General features: G+C 45.6%; 1 protein-coding gene across 2 annotated transcripts; it reads right to left on the reverse strand.

Annotated features, from left to right (window-relative positions):
* Nucleotides 1-1,045: 1,045 nt before the first annotated feature.
* On the reverse strand, nucleotides 1,046-16,347 carry Actr8 (actin related protein 8). 2 transcript variants are annotated; one of them, XM_057770816.1, is made up of 13 exons: nucleotides 16,166-16,347; nucleotides 12,014-12,184; nucleotides 10,643-10,753; nucleotides 8,295-8,399; nucleotides 7,873-8,046; nucleotides 7,123-7,216; nucleotides 6,774-6,906; nucleotides 6,240-6,393; nucleotides 5,279-5,374; nucleotides 4,452-4,592; nucleotides 3,365-3,629; nucleotides 2,487-2,650; nucleotides 1,046-1,346 (listed from the first exon to the last, which is right to left on the reverse strand). In XM_057770816.1, the coding sequence occupies exons 1-13, from the start codon at nucleotides 16,286-16,288 to the stop codon at nucleotides 1,203-1,205; spliced, it is 1,875 nt and encodes a 624-aa protein (XP_057626799.1). In that variant the 5' UTR covers nucleotides 16,289-16,347; the 3' UTR covers nucleotides 1,046-1,202. The 2 variants fall into 2 exon arrangements, with proteins under 2 accessions (XP_057626799.1, XP_057626800.1); XM_057770817.1 differs by having other exon boundaries at nucleotides 12,014-12,147; nucleotides 16,166-16,298.
* Nucleotides 16,348-20,603: the final 4,256 nt, after the last annotated feature.

The raw sequence follows: 20,603 nt of genomic DNA on the forward strand, positions 1-20,603 counted from the left end.
CTTCTCTCCAGAATGTTCACAGATTGAAGTCGGCTGATCACACTGAACTCCAAAAGCTTTTACTTGTTCCTCAGGAAAAGGCAAACTAGAGGCTTAAAGATGAAGTTAGTTATAAACTACAGCAGCCGCCTGATTTACCTGTACAGTACAGGCCAATGATTCTAAATGCTTTCGTTTTATTTTTTGGGGGTGGGTAGGGTGGAGTGTTCTCTGTGTAGCCCTGGCTGTCCTGGAACTTGCTCTATAGACCAGGCTGGCCTAGAACTCATGAGATCGGCCTGCCTCCTGAATGCTGGGTTTAAAGGTGTTCTAAATTAGTCTTCAATCCTGTCTGTTTAGTTCTAGGAAGGGAACACAGTCTCCTTTTCAAGTGCCGTATTGTCCTTTCCCTAAACCTGTCCTAGAGGGAACAGAGCAAGAAAAGCAGCCAGCCTTGGCCTTCAGTCCTTGCCTCAGGAAACCTAGCTCTGAACTGGTACTTTGTAAATCAAACCTTTTTAAAAAACAACAAAACAGCCAGGCGGTGGTGGCGCACGTCTTTTATCCCAGCACTTGGGAAGCAGAGGCAGGCGGATCTCTGTGAGTTTGAGACCAGCCTGGTCTACAAGAGCTAGTTCAGGACAGGCTCCAAAACCACAGAGAAACCCTGTCTCGAAAAACCAAAAAATAAATAAATAAATAAATAATAAAAAACAACAAAACAAAACAAAAAATGAATAAAAAAAACCCTTTGTAATCAAACTTTGTAAAAAAAACAAAAAAACAACAACAAAAAAAACAACAAACCTTTGTAATTAAGCAACACACACGCTTGGGGAGGTGGGAGAAGCAAAGACAGTGCTTAACTCCAAGGGAACCCACAGCAGACCGCTTTAGATCTAAGCACTGCTAGAGGAAAGGGCAGACACCACAGCAGGTTCCCACAGGCACGCAGCACCCCTTGTGGCTGACCAGGCTGGAAGGCTGGACTGTACCAGCTGTGGAGAGGGTGGAGTGCAGCGGGGAGGGGTGAGGTGCAGTATGTAACCTTGAAGAAAGGTTAACAGAAAGTTCATATTTATTCTCAATTATAATTTCAAATCAGTGTCATACTTTTACAAGAAGATGAATTCATTTAATTCTAGGAAAATTAAGCTTCAAATTCAATAAATTAAATACATATATTCCTCAAGTATTTATGTCCAGAGACTTGGTTTTGGTCGTCACCACACAAAAGCAGCCCGCTCCCGTAACATTCGGACGCCAAAGCGTTGCCATTCTCGCTGATAAATCCACAGCTCCTGAGTGGTATCCAGGCACGCCAACACTGCCCCTCCTTTCCACGCGATCAGCCGGGGGTCCATATCCTGGACAAAAGGTAAAGCTATTTTGGTAAATGAGACACATGATATGGTTTTCTGCAAGTGGGGTTGGGGTTCTGCTCAGACAATAGCAAACAAAGCAGGTTTTACATCTGTGTGGAATAGCAGAAAACTAGCTGGGGTACCTCAGCCACGGAGCATCAGTCTAACAGCACTCCCAGCACCAGTGCAGAAGACTGAACGGACACACCCATCTCTGCTACAGCTGAGGAGAATTTCTCAACTTTTAATACTAAAGATGCCACTCTTCACCACCCCACAGATAAGCCCCACAGGCAGGCACATGTACACGCAGTACCAGTAGAGGAAGGGGACCTCCAAAGAAAAACACTGCCAGGGCTCCAAATACAGACAGGACCTGTTTCTAAACTTCTGCCTTTGTGTTGCTTTTCAAAGTAGCTGAGGTCAAAAGAGGCCCTGGAAGATCTCCAGTCCAAGGCCCAATACCGGCTCCTTATGATGGCCAGGGAGGGAAAGGGAGTGGTCCGGTTGTCAGGAAAAGGGAAGAAGTCATCTCCTGACCCACCTACAATTCCATAAGGTTAAATCCAAGCAGAGCAAGGACCAGAAAAGCCAGTCTCTCAACACCAGGTAAGCCAGCATACTCCTTAACCCCCAAAACTTGGGGGGAAGCAGCAGGAGGATCAGGAATTCAGACTCTGCGCCATAAGTTTAAGTACCTAAAAAACCAAATCAGGGCTAGAGAGATGGCTCAGGGATTAATAACCACTCTTCCAGGGGATCCGGGTTTGGTTCCCAGCATCTTCATGCCAGACCATAATCATCTATAACTCCATTTCCAGGAGATCTATCTAATCATCTCTTCTGGTCTCTGCACGCACCATGTACACACGTGAGCACACACATACATGTAGACAAAACACTTAGACACATAACATAAAATCAATAAAAAACAAAAACACCAAACCAAAAGAAAGCTAGTTAAGAACTCCTACTATATTTGTGACTCTCTGAAAAGTAATTTTTTCACATCTCTAAGTCCTCAAAACTCCAGTCACAAGCCAGTGCCCCTCTAGATTTCACTCTCCACATGCATTGCAATTAGATGTAACCAACGCTGGTTTCATTTCAGTACTGTCCAACCTGCAACACGAAACAACGCACCTTAGGCCTTGTGATCACGTCCACATTTTCAATAATTCGCCTGAAGGAAGGTGGCATCTTGTTGAGGATTCTGTGTTGGAGAAATTCTTGAGCTTTATGGAACATCAAACCGCCTCCCACAACCAGAATAGAGCTGTACATCTTCTTCTTGGTGTCGTCAGACGCTGAAAAGAGCGACATCGTGCCACTTACCCACCTACATGGCCAAGCCACGATCCGTCACTTGGAAACTCTCCAAAATCCATCTTCAACACTGCAGGTGGGGTCTGCTGCCCACCTCCCATCTTGCTACTCCTAGCATTAGAACCAAACTTCTCAAGGAGGCCTGCGGGGGCTGCTGTGTGGTTTGGAACCTAGGCTGCCTCTAGCCTTATCCTGGCTAACCATGGTTTTGTAGGCTTCCTCAGCCCAGAATGTCCCCAGCATTTAAATGCTAACTCTCCAATCATCCCTCACATCTCTCATAAGATTCAAGAAAGCCACTGCTAACTCCTCTAGAGAAGGACAAATTTCTTATTACATGTCTTAATCAGAAACTCAGCTGGGATTCTGTAGTTCAACTCTAGCGCCTACCAGAGCTGTGATTTCAGGGTCTGTGTGCTAATCTTCATTGCTAGCACCAGACTACATGGCAGCACAAGCGTTATGGGGCCAGGAACCAACCACACTGCGTTACTGTGTTCACAGGACCCGGCAATGCAAGGGTGGAGTAGGCCTGATGGTTGAGAGAGAAAATGCTGCACCACACACAAGATTGAACCGTTCACTTGGCTGCCACCCTACTCCACTGTCTACTGGGATGCAGGGTGTGCTCACAATCAAGACTGAACCAGTCACTTAGCCACCCACTTCTCTACCGGTGAGTGGGGTGTGCTTACAGCAACAGTCCACGCTGTGCAGGATGGCCTTATCAAGGCCCAGGGCTTTTCCTTCAAACAGGGAGATGGCAGTTTTCCTGGACATCAGCGCAGTGAGGGCCTCCTCAGAGTCATTGCCGGCCATCAAACAGTCCCCCTGGGAAGAAGCCAAATCCACTTCCTGGGGATGAAGTCTTTCTGGAAGATCAGAGGCCTGGCCGCGGATATCCCCTTCAAATCCAATGGGTTTGGATGCAGACTTGCGGTCAGCAGTAGCTTTTGCAGACTGTAAATAAGTTAAAGAGAAAGCAGTAGATGGTCTGAGCACAAGACACTGCTGGCGTTGTCCTTCTATTTCCTCAGAACACCATAAGCAAAGGTCACCATGGTACACACCACACACAGCCTAGCCCCGTGCCCAGGTAGCCTGAGCACACAGGAGAGGATGCTCCGGGAAAGTCAGAGCAGGCTCTGAACATGTGGGCAGGTTTCAGCACTGTACATCAGAGAGCAGGCTTACAAAAGAAATGTCAATATAGACTTTCTTCACTAAGCTGACTAGTCACTGGAGTATTTGAATGGGATTCACATGCCCATGGCTATTATGTATCCATATTTCCAGGTCCAGTCTTTCTCCTCTCTTCTAGGGCAGGAACAAAGACGAGCAAGTTTTCAACCCCTGGTTCCAGATCAGCAATGAAAAGAACTACAGCTATGTCCATAAGCAGATACCAGGTTACTGGGGCCCCACCAAATAACTCAGCTGTATTCCTACTTTCTATATTAAGTACAAAACAATTAAAATTTTACCAAAAGTACTGCTAGATACATATCCAGAAGTAGATAAGTAAACAATACAAGCCAAAGGCAAGTGTCCTCACGGAATTAACTTTTAACTGTTCAGACTTGCACTCAGAAAACGAGTTAGTATCTACTAATGAGGAATGAAGAAATTCCTCAGGCAGATTTTGAAAAGAGACTTCCTTTTGTATGCAGTTCTGAAAACAGTACCAGGTTGGTCTACTGAAGCTGCACTGATTATGAGGATCTGTTAATTCTGGGCAAAGCTCTCCTCTGTGAGATGTTCCTCCTGCAGAGGGCTGCGCACCTGCTCCTGCTTGCTCTGTGTGGCCAGCAGGTAATGCTCATCATGTGGGTCCTCAGGGTCCCCCTGGGATCGGTGCTGCAAGGTCGTCATCTTCTGGCCGACGATCCCAAAGGTTGCTGGGTAAAACAGTGCCATTGGAGCCTGGGCATAAAAAGGAGGGTGCTTAGGGAAAGATACTGTCTCCTCAGAAATGGGGGAGCTTCATTCTTCCCCAGACAAAAGTCACCAAGCAGGTGCTCCATGTCACACTGGACAGCAGCCCTCCTGGGAAAAGGGTTGTGTAACAGACTAGAAAATCCCTCATCCAGCTGGATGGATGGCACACCATGTGAGACTCTTGAGGAAATGCAGAGTGAGTGCCTTACCATCTGCTTTGTTATGTCCTAGCAAGGCCAGTGCCCATCTAAATTCCACCATCTTCTGAATGATTGAAAGAAAAGCCTGGGCACTGGAAAGACGGCTCAGTGGTTACAAGTACTCTTGGCAAAGGACCTGAATCTAGTTCCCAGCATGCACATCGGCAGCTCACACCCTGAAACTCCAGCTCCAGAATATCTGATGCCTGTTCTGGACTCTGTGGGCGCCTGCACACGTACATGCATGTACCCATACAGATATATACATATACACCTAATTAAAATATAATATTTAAAAAAGAAGGGGGGCAGATTTATTCTAATCTGTACCCTAACGGGCTATGTTGGCTTGGGGACTAACCAACCAACAGGGACTTGGCATTCTGACCTCACACATTGACAATTCTCTCAGCTTCACTGACTAGAGACAGCTTTCTTTCCACCTGTGAACACATATGTCGGCCTGGTTACCTGGAGTTTTTCATCTCCTAATCGAAACTGGTAGAGCAGGGCAGGAGAATCTGGGTGCCGAATCTGAAATTCATGGTCCTGAAGCCCGGAGATGTCCTGATTCCAGGAAAAGACGCTGTCAGTGAGAACGCGAGTAAAGGCCTCCAATTACGCATAGGCCGTTATATAAAGCCCAACATAACATGGCTACCCCGACTCAGAGCCACTTACCGTAAACTACAGAAGAGGAGTTCAATGTCCTTTGCTTCTCTATTTAATTTCTGGCATCTCTGCCATTTGTCCTTTTTGTTTTACTCATTACTGACAGACATCAGAACTCAGTAAGAATGTGTCCTCAATAGCTGGGATATTTATGGTCTTTATGTTCCCCAAGTTTTATAAGATTCATAATTGTATCAACGGAATAAAGTTTAAAATTGAAGCCACCACCACCCGCCTCTAAGCCCAGCACTCGTGAGGCAGAGGCAATCGGATCTCTGTGAGTTCGAGGCCAGCCTGGTCTACAAGAGCTAGTTCCAGGACAGGCTCCAAAGCTACAGAGAAACCATGTCTTGAAAAACCAAAACAAAAAAAACCAAAACAAAAAACAAAAACAAACAAACAAAACCCTGCAGCAGTGATTAAACGTTGCTAATTCACAATATAAAAGAGCACACAGCCACATTTAATTAAGCAGTGTACCTGTCTCCTTAAGTGTTCTATCCATTTCCCCTCAGCTGTCACCCTTTGGTGCTGTGGCCAGACCCCCGTTGGCAGCAGCTGCCTACGTCTCTTTACACAACCTGAGACCGTCCTCAGTTCCTCGCCGCCTGCTACACCCAGGAGCGACTGAAGAGCTTCAGCTGCCAGGCCACACCACCTCGGTGAACAGCATGAGATTGGTAAAAGCTGAAACTTCCTTTTAAATGCCTTATATTTTTCCTGGCGCCAAAATAATCAGCAATATTAATTCTGTTCTTACCTGGTCTAGATGACAGAATGTTTCTTTAAGGTGCTGTAAGAGGAGGCAATCCATTTTGTTTGTTAACTGACACTCTCTGTAAGGGAAGCCCGCTCGCTGCATGAGCCAGTAAAAACACCTCGACACGTCAGAGCCCCCATATGCCAGACAGAGCCTGAAGTCAGGAGAAGAGGGGAAGATGATTAAACTGTCAGTTAAGAATATACTCATCATGTTTTTGAGAAATATCTATGATAAGGAAAGCAAATATTTCAAACTCTAGAGAATTTAGACCTGAAAAATTTGGTTTGTTTCTACAAGACTTGCTATAAGGATGTAATGGATCACACAAACGACAAGGAGCTAACCTGCACAACACCTACTATGGCTCCCAGGAACTGGTATTATGAATGTGGGCTGAAAGCTCCCTAAGGGCAAGGTCACCGGCATCAGTTGCACCTGGCTAGTACTTATCGCCAGGCTTGCTGGACGCCTACGCAGACAATTTCTGCCCTGTGGTGATTCGAATAGACAGAGACGGGAGAAGAGCCGTACCGTGTGTTCCGATGAGACACTCCATCTTCCACACAGCACACGCTTGTTTTCTGGTCCCCAACATCTACAACACAGGTGCTGCTTAAGCCACTCCCAAATGTAGCACACACAGACTCCTGATGGACAACAATCCCTAGCATTACAAAGAGGCAGAGTGTCAAAATCTGATGCACAACAGTAGACAGCCTCAAACAAATGATCAGCTCCGCCCAGGAACCCAGAAATCTCGGGGCAAACACAAGCAACATCAGTCCGTTCCGAATGCACATTTAAATAAACTGGTGAACCTCATTAACTTTGTCACCGAAAAAGAACAGTTTAAAGGGTGTCACCGGAATCTTGGGCATACCTGAGAAGCCCATCTTCATCAGGATCATATGCACTAGCTCCTTCACGTGCTGTTTGTTATAGATATCAGGGATTAACAAGATGCACCTGTAATACTGGAGAAAAAACCAATGAGAAACAGAAAGTGTCAGCATCCACCTAGTCAAGTCCAGTTCCATAATGCCACCTTTCGTGAGGCTTCCCTGTGCAGGAGAAGCAGCTATGACCACGGGCCCTGAGCAAAAGCTAGAACCTCTGTGCTGCGGTGCTTCTCGGTTTCATATGGAAAAAGGAATTCCCTCGACTCCTCAGAGTCCTTGTGAACGTGTGACATAGAAACCTGGGCTGGAGAGATGGCTCAGTGGTTAAGAGCACTGGCTGCTCTTCCAGAGGTCCTGAGTTCAATTCCCAGCAACAACATGGTGGCTCACAACCCTCTGTAATGAGATCTGTTGCCCTTTTCTGGCATGTGGGCATACATGCAGGCAGAACACTGTATACATAATAAATAAATAAATCTTTTTTTTTAAAAAAAAGAAACTTGTAGAGTTAATATGTCTGAGTGAGGTACGGAGAAAGGCTGTGGACATGAGCGAGCTTGTGGTTTCTCCAGCATTCAGAGACCAAAGAAACAGTAAGAGGGAGAGATCGCTGGAGGAGAATTAAAGAAAATAAGATATTCCCACCACCCCAACATTGAGACTACTTCAGGACACTGTCACACACAACTCAGTCTTAAAGTCAACCCAAAGAACTGGGAATTTCCCCTCACCTTTAAATCTTTCAGTGGGATTTCCAAATACTTTTGGATTGCATGAGACCATATCACTTCAATATCTGCCAGAACAGCCGTCAGGGAGCCCCCAGGACCTGGGTGGATATTCAGCTGACCCCGTCTAATAGGCCAGTGAATATTGTAACAGTCCAGCGGGTTGACATACAAGGCCTAGGACAGGAAGAAGCGCATCATCAGAGCTGTCTCTAAGGGTTGTCTGGACTCACATTCAAACTCTAAGACCAGAAGTCAAACTCTTCTGAGTGCTCTAGACCCTGAGTGTGGGGTATCTGACAACCCGGAGGGGCAGTGAAGTATCTGGCCCCCAGAAACAGGATCAAGAAGTGTTAGGAAACAACCGCGAACTCGGGACTATCAGTTGGTTTGTTTCCATTCCTTTCATTGTCCAAGTTTCTTACCTCTTCTCCTACCAAATACTCGGGCTGGTGAGATGTGTTTGTCCATTTGTTTCCAGAACAGTGGTCTAGAATGGCAGGTCGCATCTGCTTATTGTAGGAGCGTGCCTGGGATGAGAAATCAGAAACACGCTGTATTTCTGCAGGCAGGGGGCAGTGCAAGAGTCCCCTTGTCTCCTCCTAAACACTGAGACACACGGACAAGTACTAAACTGGTCCTCCCCTGGGGAAGTACTAACTGGTTCTCCCCCTTCCTTCTTGTATTTTCTACCTCGTATTTGCATAATGACTTATGGAACATATGAGGATCCTATGGCTGCGGTAGGACCACAGTGACACACCACACACGTGGCAGTGGAGGTGCATGATCACAGGGGAGCTGAGACCTTCTGATGGCAGACCTACATGCACACAGCTTCCCTAGTCTAGGGCTGCTGCTGTCAGCAAGCTGCAGTCATACAACAGGACAGCACGCAGACCACACACAATGTAGGCACTGCAGCGAGCAAACATTGACGGGGATATGGTCCTCCTGTTCACACATTTCTTTACAAACGTGAAAAGGACCAGTCCTAAGGAAGGTCCTGCAAGAGGCGATGCAGAAGAAAGCAGTTATCGTAGGAACCAACAGGTTCTCAACATGTTATTGCCCATGAAGACTTTCTCGTGGAACAAGACAGTGACATTGGTGATCTTGAATCTCTGTGGGCTTGGAAGGGTATGCTTGTCTTAGTTTTTAACAAAAAGTTTTAAAGTGAAAGTAATTTGTAATAATAAATAATAATTTACAGAGTACAGATATAAAGAAAGACTTTACAGCTCCACAAGGCTTGTTACTCACACCAATATTTTTAAGTGTTATTATGAAAGAATGAAGTTATGGTACGTGGTGCATTTCCTGCATGCTGAGGTCAGGTGCACACCCCGTCTGGCAGCTAAGGATGCCCTATGCAGCTGAATAGCTTGGTGGCGTAAGGTCAACATCAAAATAGACCCCAAATCCCTTCTGTGCTGCCGGCACTGAAGTGCGTTACTATGGACAGTGGGGCTGTTGGTATAGGACACGCCGCACACACTAAATGGCGGATCAGTCTCTGGAATCCTTCCCTCTCCCTCACATCTTAACTCCTGCATGGTCACTAGTCTGAGTCCATGCTTGTCATGATTTAATTCTTTGTAGATGCACTCTTTTCCAACCCAGCAAACAAACAAAAGCCTTCACCACAAAGGGAAATCACTTACAGTACGGTGTGTATGACGTCTACAGTAGCGGACGGAAGTGGCTTAGCCCTTCACAAGGCCTCATGGCTCACTGACTGACCCACCCAGGGCAGTGTCTCGTCACATTCCATTGTGAGAAGCACCCTCGTGCTGTACACTGGGGCTTTACTGTTTTGCTTCTTTTCCCCCCAGAGACTTATTTTTATTTCACATGTATGAGTGTTTACCTTGCATAGATGTATGTGGACCATGTACATGTCTGATGCCCTTGGAAGGCCAGAAAAAGGCATGAGATCTCCTGGGCCCGGAGTTACAGATGGTTTGTGAGAACTGGGAACGAAACACGGGTCCTCTGCAGGAGCAGTCAGTGCTCTTAACCACTGAACTAACTCTTCAGTGCCTACATTTGTTTTTTTGACTTTTCGAGACAGAGTTTCATTGTATATCAGCCCTGGCTGTCCTAGAACTCCCTTTGTAGACCAGGACCAGGCTGACCTTGAACTCACAGAGGCCCAGCTATCTCTGCCTTCTAGTGCTGGGATGAAAGGTGTGCACCAGCACCACCATGATGTGGCATTCCCCTCTGTATGCTGTGAATATGTTTTATTACCTTTGGTTAATAAAGAAGCTACTTTGGCTTACAGCAGGGCAGAATATAGCTAGGTGGGAAAACTAAACTGAATTGAGAGAGAAAGACAATGGAACCTTACTGGTAAGCCACAGTCTACGGCGATATATAGATTAATAGAAATGCGTTAATTTAAGATGTAAGAGTTAGCTAGAAATACGCCTGAGCTGTTGACCAAACAGAGTAATTAATATAGTTTCTGTGTGATTATTCGGACTGGGTGGCCAGGAAACAAAAGTGCAGTCTCCGGTTTATACCTCCCCCCAGCCCTACACAGGACCATCCCTGTGGTGAAATTGCCCACAGTTTGCAGCATAGTAACATACTATATACCAGAGTCTGGAGCCATAGGCTGTGCCGTATGAAGATACGTTACCTAGTCTTCTGTCATAGATACCACTTCTCTAGGGTTTTATGACACATCCCCACTGTTAAGCAATACACAACGGAATCAATAGAGGTGGAAAACTAATAATAAATTTGAAGGAAAAGTTGACCGAACCTGTTCTGGTGACACAGGGATTCGTCTTGTACCATTTGACATCTTTTTAGACCATATTGCCTGGTCCACCATTTTAAGGCCATTTTGTCTTTGTTCATTACTTTCAGGTTTCTGGAGAGAAAAATGAAAGGATGATCAATATAACACATTTAATGAAAACAGAAAGCAAGGCATGCTACTAACTTAATCAATCCATCAATGAGTAGATAATCTCAACAAGTAGCACTTCTTTAATTTTTTTTTTTTTTTTTTTTTGCTTTGCCATGATAACCCTAAGAATTCCAGAGCTGGGTGCAGTAGTACCTGCCAGCATCCAAGCACTTCAGAGGCTAAGAGATAGGAGGATATGGAATTCAAGGCCAGCCTGTACTATAAGGGCAGATCAAACAAACAAAATATCAAAATGGAAGCCCAACCAAAGCCTGCAAAACCCTATAACCTCAGGTGCCTTGGGCTGATATGTGACTAATACAAATTGTTCAGCACTATTCAAATTAATACCGGGCATGGTGCTGCACAGGAGGTAGAGGCTGGCAGGTTTCTGGGAATTCGAGGCTAGCCTGGACCATATAGTGAGTACCAGGCACACTGAGGCTACACTGGGAGACCTTGTCTCAAAAAAAAAAAAAAAAAAAAAAAAAAAACCAACAAGAAAGAGTATTTCAGAGAGCCCTGCCCTTGCTCAGTGGTTAGGAGCACATACTGTTCTTCCTGAGAACCTGAGTTTGATTCCCAGCACCCTCATCAGGTGGCTTACAACTCCAGTTCCTCTGACCTGGGTGGGCATCTGTGTTCATGTGCACAAACTGCCCCATACATACTCATAACTTAAAATAATGAAAATAAATTAAAAAATCTAAGACTCTTCAAATATCTATATAATGCTTATCTTTATGATTCTGTAACAATATCATATTCCTTTATATATTTTTGATAAATCAAGAAGTGTTTCAAGTCCCTAAAATACTATAAATTATTTTGTGTGGGTGGCAGCAAGTCCGAACTGTCCAAGAGCGGAGAAAGTGAGCTGTGCACAGGAAGCGTGCATGCATCCGTTTCTCAGCAGGTTGTGGATGTGCTCACCCGCTTCATGTCCCTGCCGCCCTGACTTCCCCACAATGATAGACTGTAACCCGAATTTGTGACCAGAATAAGCCCTTTCTCCCTTGGTGGCTTTTGTTTAGGTGTTTATCACAGCAGCAGGAACTGATACTAACTCACATGAAGACCATACTTGTAATCCTGAATGATACTATTTTTAAAAAGCACAACTCTGGAGATGTTTATTCAAGATTCCTAGGAAGACTGGGTGTGTAAGTCCTCCCAAGGAAACCCCCAGGCTGCTCCCCCAGGTGCTCCCCTCTGACTTACATTTAGCCCTTCCCTCAGCAGCCAGTTGTCCTTGTACAGCGGCTGCCCTTGTTGTTTGTGTCTTCGTGCAATGACGTGAGGGATGCTGGCAGGAAGTGTATCTGTGGCTCGACCAATTCTTAAAGTTGTTGAACCTGGGTGTATGACAACAATAAAGTTGCTCTGGATTTGCTGCAGACACAAAAAAATATAGATGTGAATTTAGCAGTGCAGTTAAGAGGTTAACTAACACACATTATACGTAACATATTATATGATGTTTCCTGTAAAAACCACGTTTTAGTCAGGGTTATATTGCTGCGATGAACAATCGTGACAAAACCAGCCAGGGTGACACTTCCATACCATAACACTGTCCATTGTTACAGGAAGACAAGATGGGACCTCAAAAAGGGCGGGAACCTCGGGGCAGAAGCTGACGGTGCTGAGGCCATAGAGGGTGCTGCTTACTGACTTCTCCTCATGGTTTGCTCAACCTGTTTTCTTACACACCACAGGACCAGCCCAGGGATGGCACCACCCACAATGCGCTGGGCCCTTCTATATCAATCACTAATTAAAATTCTCTACAGGTTTGCCTACATCCTGATCTTATTGAGACATTTTCAGAATCGAGGTTCCCTCCTCTCTGAAGACTTTCGCTTATGTCAAGTTGACACAAAACTAGCTAGCACAGATCATTAGGCTAAAAAACACAGCAATAATTTAGTAAAGAGAGATATCCCATTGCATTGGTTCTTCTGAATGCAAATTCTTTGGTGTCCCTTGTGCGGACTCACAGTAGACATTTCAAGAAATTCTTATTCATCTGAATGAAGCCCAAATCCTCCAGTGCAAATTAACACATAATTACTGAGTGTTTATATGCCAGAAAATGTAGGCAGAATGGTAGCCAGGACCAACTCTCTACTATCAGAGAACTTTCGATTCACTTAGAAATACAAGTGGGTAAGAACAGAGAGTGGAGAGTTAACTAAAACACCCGTGAACAGAAGAGGAACGAGCCCAAGCCTTCCCTACAGGTTCTGAGGCTGAGAAGCTCCAGCAGGCCTAGAGATCGGCTAGTTCAAAAGCTCTTGGGGTGACGTCTACAATCAGCCAGGTTTGCCTGAAGCAGTCAAGGAAAAAAATAATGTAAGCACAGGATTATTAATTCATAATGTTAGAAACTAAGGCTTTACTCACGAACGGCTTCAGCATGAGTTTGTCACCTGTATTTGGGTTACCATGTGTGCTATTTACCTCATTAGGCAAGAGCCTGGGGTTAAAAGCCAGAGTCTACAACTCAGTCCTGGTAAGTCAGAAGAGAGAGCAAACAAAAACTCACAGTGCAGCGCAAATTCAAGAGATGGCAGGGACGGGTCTGTAGCTCTTGTGGGAGAGAATTCGGGTTCTCTTGGGAAAACGTCTTCCCCCAAACTTGTTGAGGCACGCAAAGTTTCAGCAGAGAGTAAGAGAAGGACAGACTTTGGCAATGCCTCTGAAGGCAGGGGTTTGGAATGGACAGACGGCTCAACAGTGAAGAGGGCATACAGCTCTTGCAGAAAACCAGAGTTTGGTTCCCAGCACCATATCAGGCAGCTCAATACCACTTACTCCAACTTTAGGAATCTGACGCCCTCTTCTGGACTCATGGGTACCTGCACTTACATGTGCATGTACCCCCTCCAACCCCTGCCCTCATGAATATAGATTTTAAGAAAAATTCTTAAAAAAAAAATTTTTTTTTGAGACAGGGTTTCTCTGTGTAGCCCTTGTTGTCCTGGAATTCACTCTGTGAACCAGGTTGGCTTCAAACTCAGAGATCCACCTGTCTCTGCCTCCCAAGTGCTGGGATCAAAGGTGTGCGTCACCATGCCCAGCCTAATTCTTTTTTTTTTTTTTAAGAGCTTCTATTTGGCTAGGCAGTGGTAGCACGCACCTTTAATCCCAGAACTCGGGAGGCAGAGGCAGGTGGATTTCTGTGAGTTCGAGGCCAGCCTGGTCTATAAGAGCTAGTTCCAGAACAGGCTCCAAAGCTACAGAGAAACCATGACTTGAAAAACCAAAAAAAAAAAAAAAAAAAAAAAAACGAAAGAAAGAAAGAAAGAAAGAAAAGAGCAAAGAGCTTCTATTAGAAAGCAAACAAGCAGAATTATCTACTGAGAACCACAACCCCAGCCTACCTGCTGGGTACTCCTAACTCCCTAACTCCAGAATTGCTGTCCTTCCAGTCTATTTAATCCTCAAACCTAGATTTTTTTTTAATTTTTTTTTTTTAAAAGACGGAGTCTAAGTATGTAGCTAGGGCTATACTAAAATTCACAAACTCCACTTCCCAAGTCCCAAGTTCTGGGTTTACAGGCATGTGCTACTATGCCCAGCTTGACTCCAAACTTCTGTTAATTACAAAACTCAAATGGCTCTGGAACCTTCATCAGTGTAAGTGTAACTCTTTGCCCGCGATGCTCTTTCTCTCAGCTACTCCTAACTCTTCACTTCAGCGATGAATTAAACGCCATCATTAAGTGTTCTGGTCCCTCCATAACCCGATCTACAGCCTTCCTTTCCATGACACTTTGTATTACTACAGTCTGTCATCCCAACAGACAATAACTCTAGTGAAGAGGGGCACTTCTGTCTTGTTTACTGCTCTATGCCAGCACGTGGCAGACAGTCACGTATGCCCTGAATGGCGTTGGCATCCCTGTGCTATGGTGGGCCTCTTCCCAATCGACTGGGGGAAAACAGGTGAGCCCGCTACCCCTCAGGGATGCCTGGACCTCATCAAAGACCCACAAGCTGCACTACATGGATTATGAAACTCTAGAGAACACTGGAGCGCAGGCAATTATTGTTTAGTAATTACATATTTTAATGTGTTAGCAAAGGAACCTGGCGGTACATTCCACATATCATTTCCTAGATATTATCACTAACCTACGACTAAGAAAAGTCAGTGACATACAGATGCCACAGAAGGTATGGAAAAGTCCAAGGTGTGACACACTCACGGTTGTGTAGAAAAAGGCCCAAGCCCCAGATTCACTGATCTGCTACAAACTCAGCCGTCACTCGCTCTCATAAAGCGCCTACCTCATCAAGTTCTTGTGAGAATGCCAGAGCTGATCATGTTGCTTGGATGTGGCACTGGCGGCAACTAGAAAATGCTAACTGTTCAATCTAAACCCAACAGAAAATCGCAAGATTTTTTAATTTTGCCTTTTTTTTTCTTGGTTACTCAAGTGAGTGGCTTCTCAAGCATGAACTCTGTCAAAGAAAACGATTTATCACAATGGCAAAAGATTGGACACACTCACGAGTCAAGAATTAGCATCCCATTCCAACATTCTCCGCCACCTTCAATGAAGTGACCAGGCTACGGGCTTGTGTGGGTACTGGAAAATCTCCAGTCTTAACTCTAAACGGCGATGTCTCCAGGTCTTTAAAGTCTCTCGGGTAGTTCCCTTTTCCAGAACTCCTCCATCTACACCTTTGGTCACTCTCAATCTCCAGCGTCCCCGCTCCCACCTCTACCCTCTCCCTGTACAACAAGTTCACCCGTGTCGAGGCTGAAGGAAACACACGTGTTCACCACCCACCCCAGTCCTCTGAACTAGCTCATCCTACACCATACTCTGAGTTTTACAGCGGCCCTACCAGTTAGGTCATTTAACCCGTGCACGGGAGAGGAAGAAGGTTCAGAAAGGGCCCACAGGAAGTCCTGAACATTTAATCCCTCCCGATTTCTTCTGGGAGCTGTGCACTGCCCCCGCCCATTTCCCAGTGGGAATTTGTTTACTTATCAGTAAGCCCTGGCCAATCAGAGTGTGTGCCACGCTGCTCTAAATAAATGTTTTTGACTTACACTTGTTCTGTTTTTGAACAAACTCTTAATGCCGACTTAAGGAAAGACTACCTTCCCCCTGCTTTCAAAAGAGAATGACTCCCACTGTCTGAGATCTGCGAACAAAGGAACAGACTAAGTTCTGATCATCCCTGTACAAGTGTCGGCGGACGTCCGGTCGGTGCTAAACTGTGACATCTCACGGCCCGGAGATCCGGAGACTGTGCGGGGCGGCTCCGCACCCGGGAGGACCTCGAATCCTTCCCCGACGCCGGGCACCCGGGCCCCGCCAGCAGAGGCCCAGGCTAGGCGCGGTCTAACCTCACCTCCTGCAGCGACTCGGGCACTAGCGCCGGCACGATGGGTCGCTTCACGCCCCGCTGCTCCTTCTCCTTCTCTCCGCCCTTCTCCTTCCCGTTCTCCGCGTCCCCCTTCTCGGCCTGGGTCATCTCTGCCACAGCCGAGCACCCCTGGCCTCAGGAACACCGCCTGCACAGCCAGCGGAGGAGAGTCACCGCGCAGGCGCAGCGCCCTTGGCTGCCCACAGTCAAGATGGCCACCGCTGGCGTCGGCCCTAGGGAATTGTGGGAAGTAGGGAATGACAGGGTTGGAGTTTGGTTTTTTACATTGTTGTTTTTGATGATGATGGGCACAGAACCCAAGGACTTTTGTTGTTGTTGTTGTGTTTTTGTTTTGTTTTGTTTTTCTCTGTAGCTTTTGGAGCTAGCTCTTGTAGCCCAGCTAGCCTCGAACTCACAGAGATCTGCGTGCCTCTGAGTCCTGAGTGCTGGGATTAAAGGCCTGCGCCACCACCGTCTGGCTAGAATCCAAGGACTTTTAAAAGGTGCGCACGATTTTTTTTTTTTTTTTACCAGTGAGCTACATCTCCGGTGTAATACTTTTTTTTTTTTCTTATTTTAATTTTCTTTTAGACAGGGTCTCATTACTTATCCCTGGCTAGCCTGCAACTTGCCATATAGATCAGGCTAGCTTCTAACTCAAGAAACTAAAGGCCTGTGGCGCCCCACCTAACCCTTTTGTACTCTATGTGAGTTTGATGTCATCAGTTTCATTTCCACCCTGTGGGTCTTCACTCACAGGAGCCATAATGCTGCAAGTTCTCACAGTTTGCTGGGCCTGTTCAGTCTGGCCTCTGATGCTGGGTTCTCTAGGACTAGGTCTCTCTCCTCTTGACACATTTCTAGAGTAACTGCTTTTAATTTTATGGCTTTACCTATATGATTTCTGAATATATTATTTCCAGTTTTGGTCTGTTCCTGAGACCCAGTTTGATAGCCTATTTGATATCTGTACTTAATATTTCTCCAAAGCATTGGAAATTTAAATAATGAATAATTAATCCCCGCTCCCTGCAGGAGGTGGAGCAGGGGTGACAAACCCCAACAATAAGCCAGACATGTAATTTGGCGGCTCACCTATTGCTCCAAAGTGCAAACCATCATGAGACTGGAAAGTATCTTGACTTGGTTCACTTCTTTGAATGTCATGTCATTTACTTAGCCCACCCCTGCCGGATGACTCCAGCAGTCTCTAAACTGGGGTCCTGTTCAGTTCAGTTCCTGAGAAGCCGCCCACGCAGGTGCTTGGTGTTTCCATCACAACTTTGTTGTAGCAGCACAGACATGCAGTTCCAACACTCCAGAAGACTGCCTCAAGTTCAAGGCCAAGTGTCTTCTAGAGCATACTTGCTCTAACTCTGTCATTTTTTTTGTGCACTGTACTCCCAGAGCCAGGAGGGCATCAGCTGTTTATTAAACAGTCTTACTAAACCAGCAGGCCGGGGATCCTGTCTTCACCTGACACCCGGGGTTACAGGGGAGCACAAGGTCTTACCCAAGCCTTTTATGTGGGTGCTTTGATCTGAATTCAAGCCCTCAAGAGGGCTTGTGCCTACCCACTGAGCAGCCCTTCCGTCCATTTCTAGTGTTACCTGTACCCTTCCATGCCTGTGGCGGATCCAGCTACAATTGGTTTTCTTGTTTTCATTGTGTGGGGGCACTCATGCTAAAGTGCCTATGTGGACGTCAGAGGACAGCTCTTGGGAGTCTTTTCTCCCACGTGGGTCCTAGGAATAGGACTCTGGTCAGCCAGGCTTGATAGTCAATGTCCTTACCTGCTCAGCCATGTCAGGAGCCCATACACTTAATTTCTAATGTCAAGTCCTTTCCATCGCCAGGCTGGTGCTGTTCCTTTGCTTTGTTGCTGCTTCTCTTGCCTGCACGACTTCCCTCAGCTGGACCTGAGGCCTCCCCGGGTATCTTTCCCTTCTGGCTTCTTAGACACACGAGCCATTTATCTGCAATTATTTTGCCTGTGCACTTTCTCCCACACTAGAACGTAAGATCCATGAGAAGTATGCCATTGTCAGCCCCAGAATATGGTGCGAAAACTGGATAAATTGATCTCAGGTGGGTGTGGGGAGCACCTTGTAATCCCACGTGCCTGAGAAGGGCAGGAGCATATTGAGTCGAAGGTTAGCTTGGAATGCACGATATTTTCTCAGTAAACCAAAACAGACAACTAAAAAGGCAAGACAAACAAAACAAAAAGCTTGGTTCACCCTTCTCGATGGTTTCTTTTAGGTGACAAAGACGCAACAGCAATCCCGAGTCAGGAAGGCTCTTACGTCACAAGCACGAGAGGCCACTGCTTACACCAAGTCACCCACGAAGGCCATGTTCTTCTTACAATTCAGTGAAACTTAACAGTGTTTCTGCTGGTCACAGCCACACAACCTAAGGGGCTGTTGAGTTCTAGTGAGCCCTCACAGCTATCTGGATAATCTGAGAATCATCTCTATACTTCACTTTTCACTTTGTCAGAATTAAAAACAATCAGGGTGGACATAACTGAGTAGTCAACCTGTTCTTACTCTAACTTATAATCACCTTTCTTTAAAAACTGGCATCTTGTGATACTATGTCCCCATTTGTTACTGATAAATAAAGCTTTCCTCTAAATATTTCAGGTTTCAACATGTCTACATTGGATGTGCACCGTGATTCATTTTTATAGCATCTTAGTGCCTATTCATGTGGTCACTGTTCACAAGACCAGGGGAAACCAAACAAACTGTAATCCATGTGATCCCACCACTCCAGAGGCAGGAAGATCTCAGGCTCCATCTCAGGGCTAGCCTGGGTTATAGATTTGTCTTTGTTAGTTTCTGGCAACTTAATCACGTGGGGTGAGGAACCTCTACTGAGACAATGGTTTCATCAGACAGGCTACAGACAAGTCTGTGTATGGGGGGGTGTTTTTGTTTCTTTTCAAATATTTATTTTATGTGTATTTGGCATGAAGGTGTCAGATTCCATGGGACTGGAGTTATAGACAGTTGTGAGCTGCCATGTGAATGCTGGGAATTGAACCCAGGTCCTCTGTAAGAGCAGCTAGTGCTCTTAACCACTGAGTCATCTCTCCAGCCCCAATCGCCAGCGTTTTCTTGATTGATGCATGAGGGACCACTGTGGATAGTGCCATCCCTGAGAAAAACAGGCTGAGCAAGCATGAGGAACAAGCCAGTAAGCAGTGTTCCTCAGGGTCTCTGCCCTCACTTCCCTGATAAGGACAATCTTTATCACGGCAACAATGAAGACAACTAAGACTCAGTCTCAAAAATGGCCTTAAAGAGCACGAGTGAGCTCAACAGGGCTATTTAGGGTAAGAAGGGAAAGGGGTCTAGACAGAACTGAAAGGAGATAGGTAGGATCGTAAGCAATGGGATCAAATTCCCATTTGTCCAGATAGCATAGAATTCCACGGTTTTGAAGATTGGCCAGTATATAGTCAGTCACTTGAAGCTCAGTTTTGATGATTGTGGCCATATAAATATCCTGATATTTTATCTGGTAGTAAATAAAGATGTATTCATAAAATAAATACATTAAAGATAAAAATTCAAAAGCAAATATATGTATGCTACTGAAGTAATTATATTGTGGTTTATTTACAAATGAGAGCAAGAAAACATTGAGCAGTATTTCAGAAGTTGAAAAAAAGGCAACATTAACAGGAGTAAATACGCTAGTGCCAGGGGTGGTGGCATACGCCTTTACCTAGCACTTGGGAGGCAGAGGCAGGCAGATCTCTGAGTTCAGTGCCAGCCTGGTCTACAGAGCAAGTTCCAGGAAGGCGAGTGATACACAAAGAAACCCTGTTTTTAAAAAGCACAAACCAAAACCAACCAACCAACCAACCAACCAAACAAACAAACAAAAAAAAACAGAACTAAATACATAGCCTTTATTTCTTCCAGATCAGAGATTCTGGGTTTAATCATATAAAGATGAGGAATCAAGTTTAGCAACCTAAAAATATTTACTTATTAAAACTATATTAACACTTTAGTAAATTATACAAAAAGATAAGGAGACAAACATGTACATTTATAGAACTGCATATCAGTCAGGCCAGATCCTGCAGAGGGAATTCCCAGCATGACCTCATTCATCTGTGAGAACACAGACAGTCCTTGTTTTAGACACACACCATCTTGTCCTGCATGAGCTGCTCTTCTCGTGGTGGCTTCCTTCTACACACACGTGTGTCTAGTTGTCTGCTTCTCAGAGCAGACGTTTACCTAAAGGAGGGTCAAACAATTAGCTCATGCTTATTACACTGGAACACATGTGCACGCACGCGCGCGCGCGCACACACACACACACACACACACACACACACGCCAACATGAAATTCCTGAGGGGTAGGAAGAATGAAGGGGGCTGGCAGCCAGGGAAGTCC

This window comes from Chionomys nivalis, chromosome 5 (assembly GCF_950005125.1).
Source record: "Chionomys nivalis chromosome 5, mChiNiv1.1, whole genome shotgun sequence".
Lineage (NCBI taxonomy): Eukaryota > Metazoa > Chordata > Mammalia > Rodentia > Cricetidae > Chionomys > Chionomys nivalis.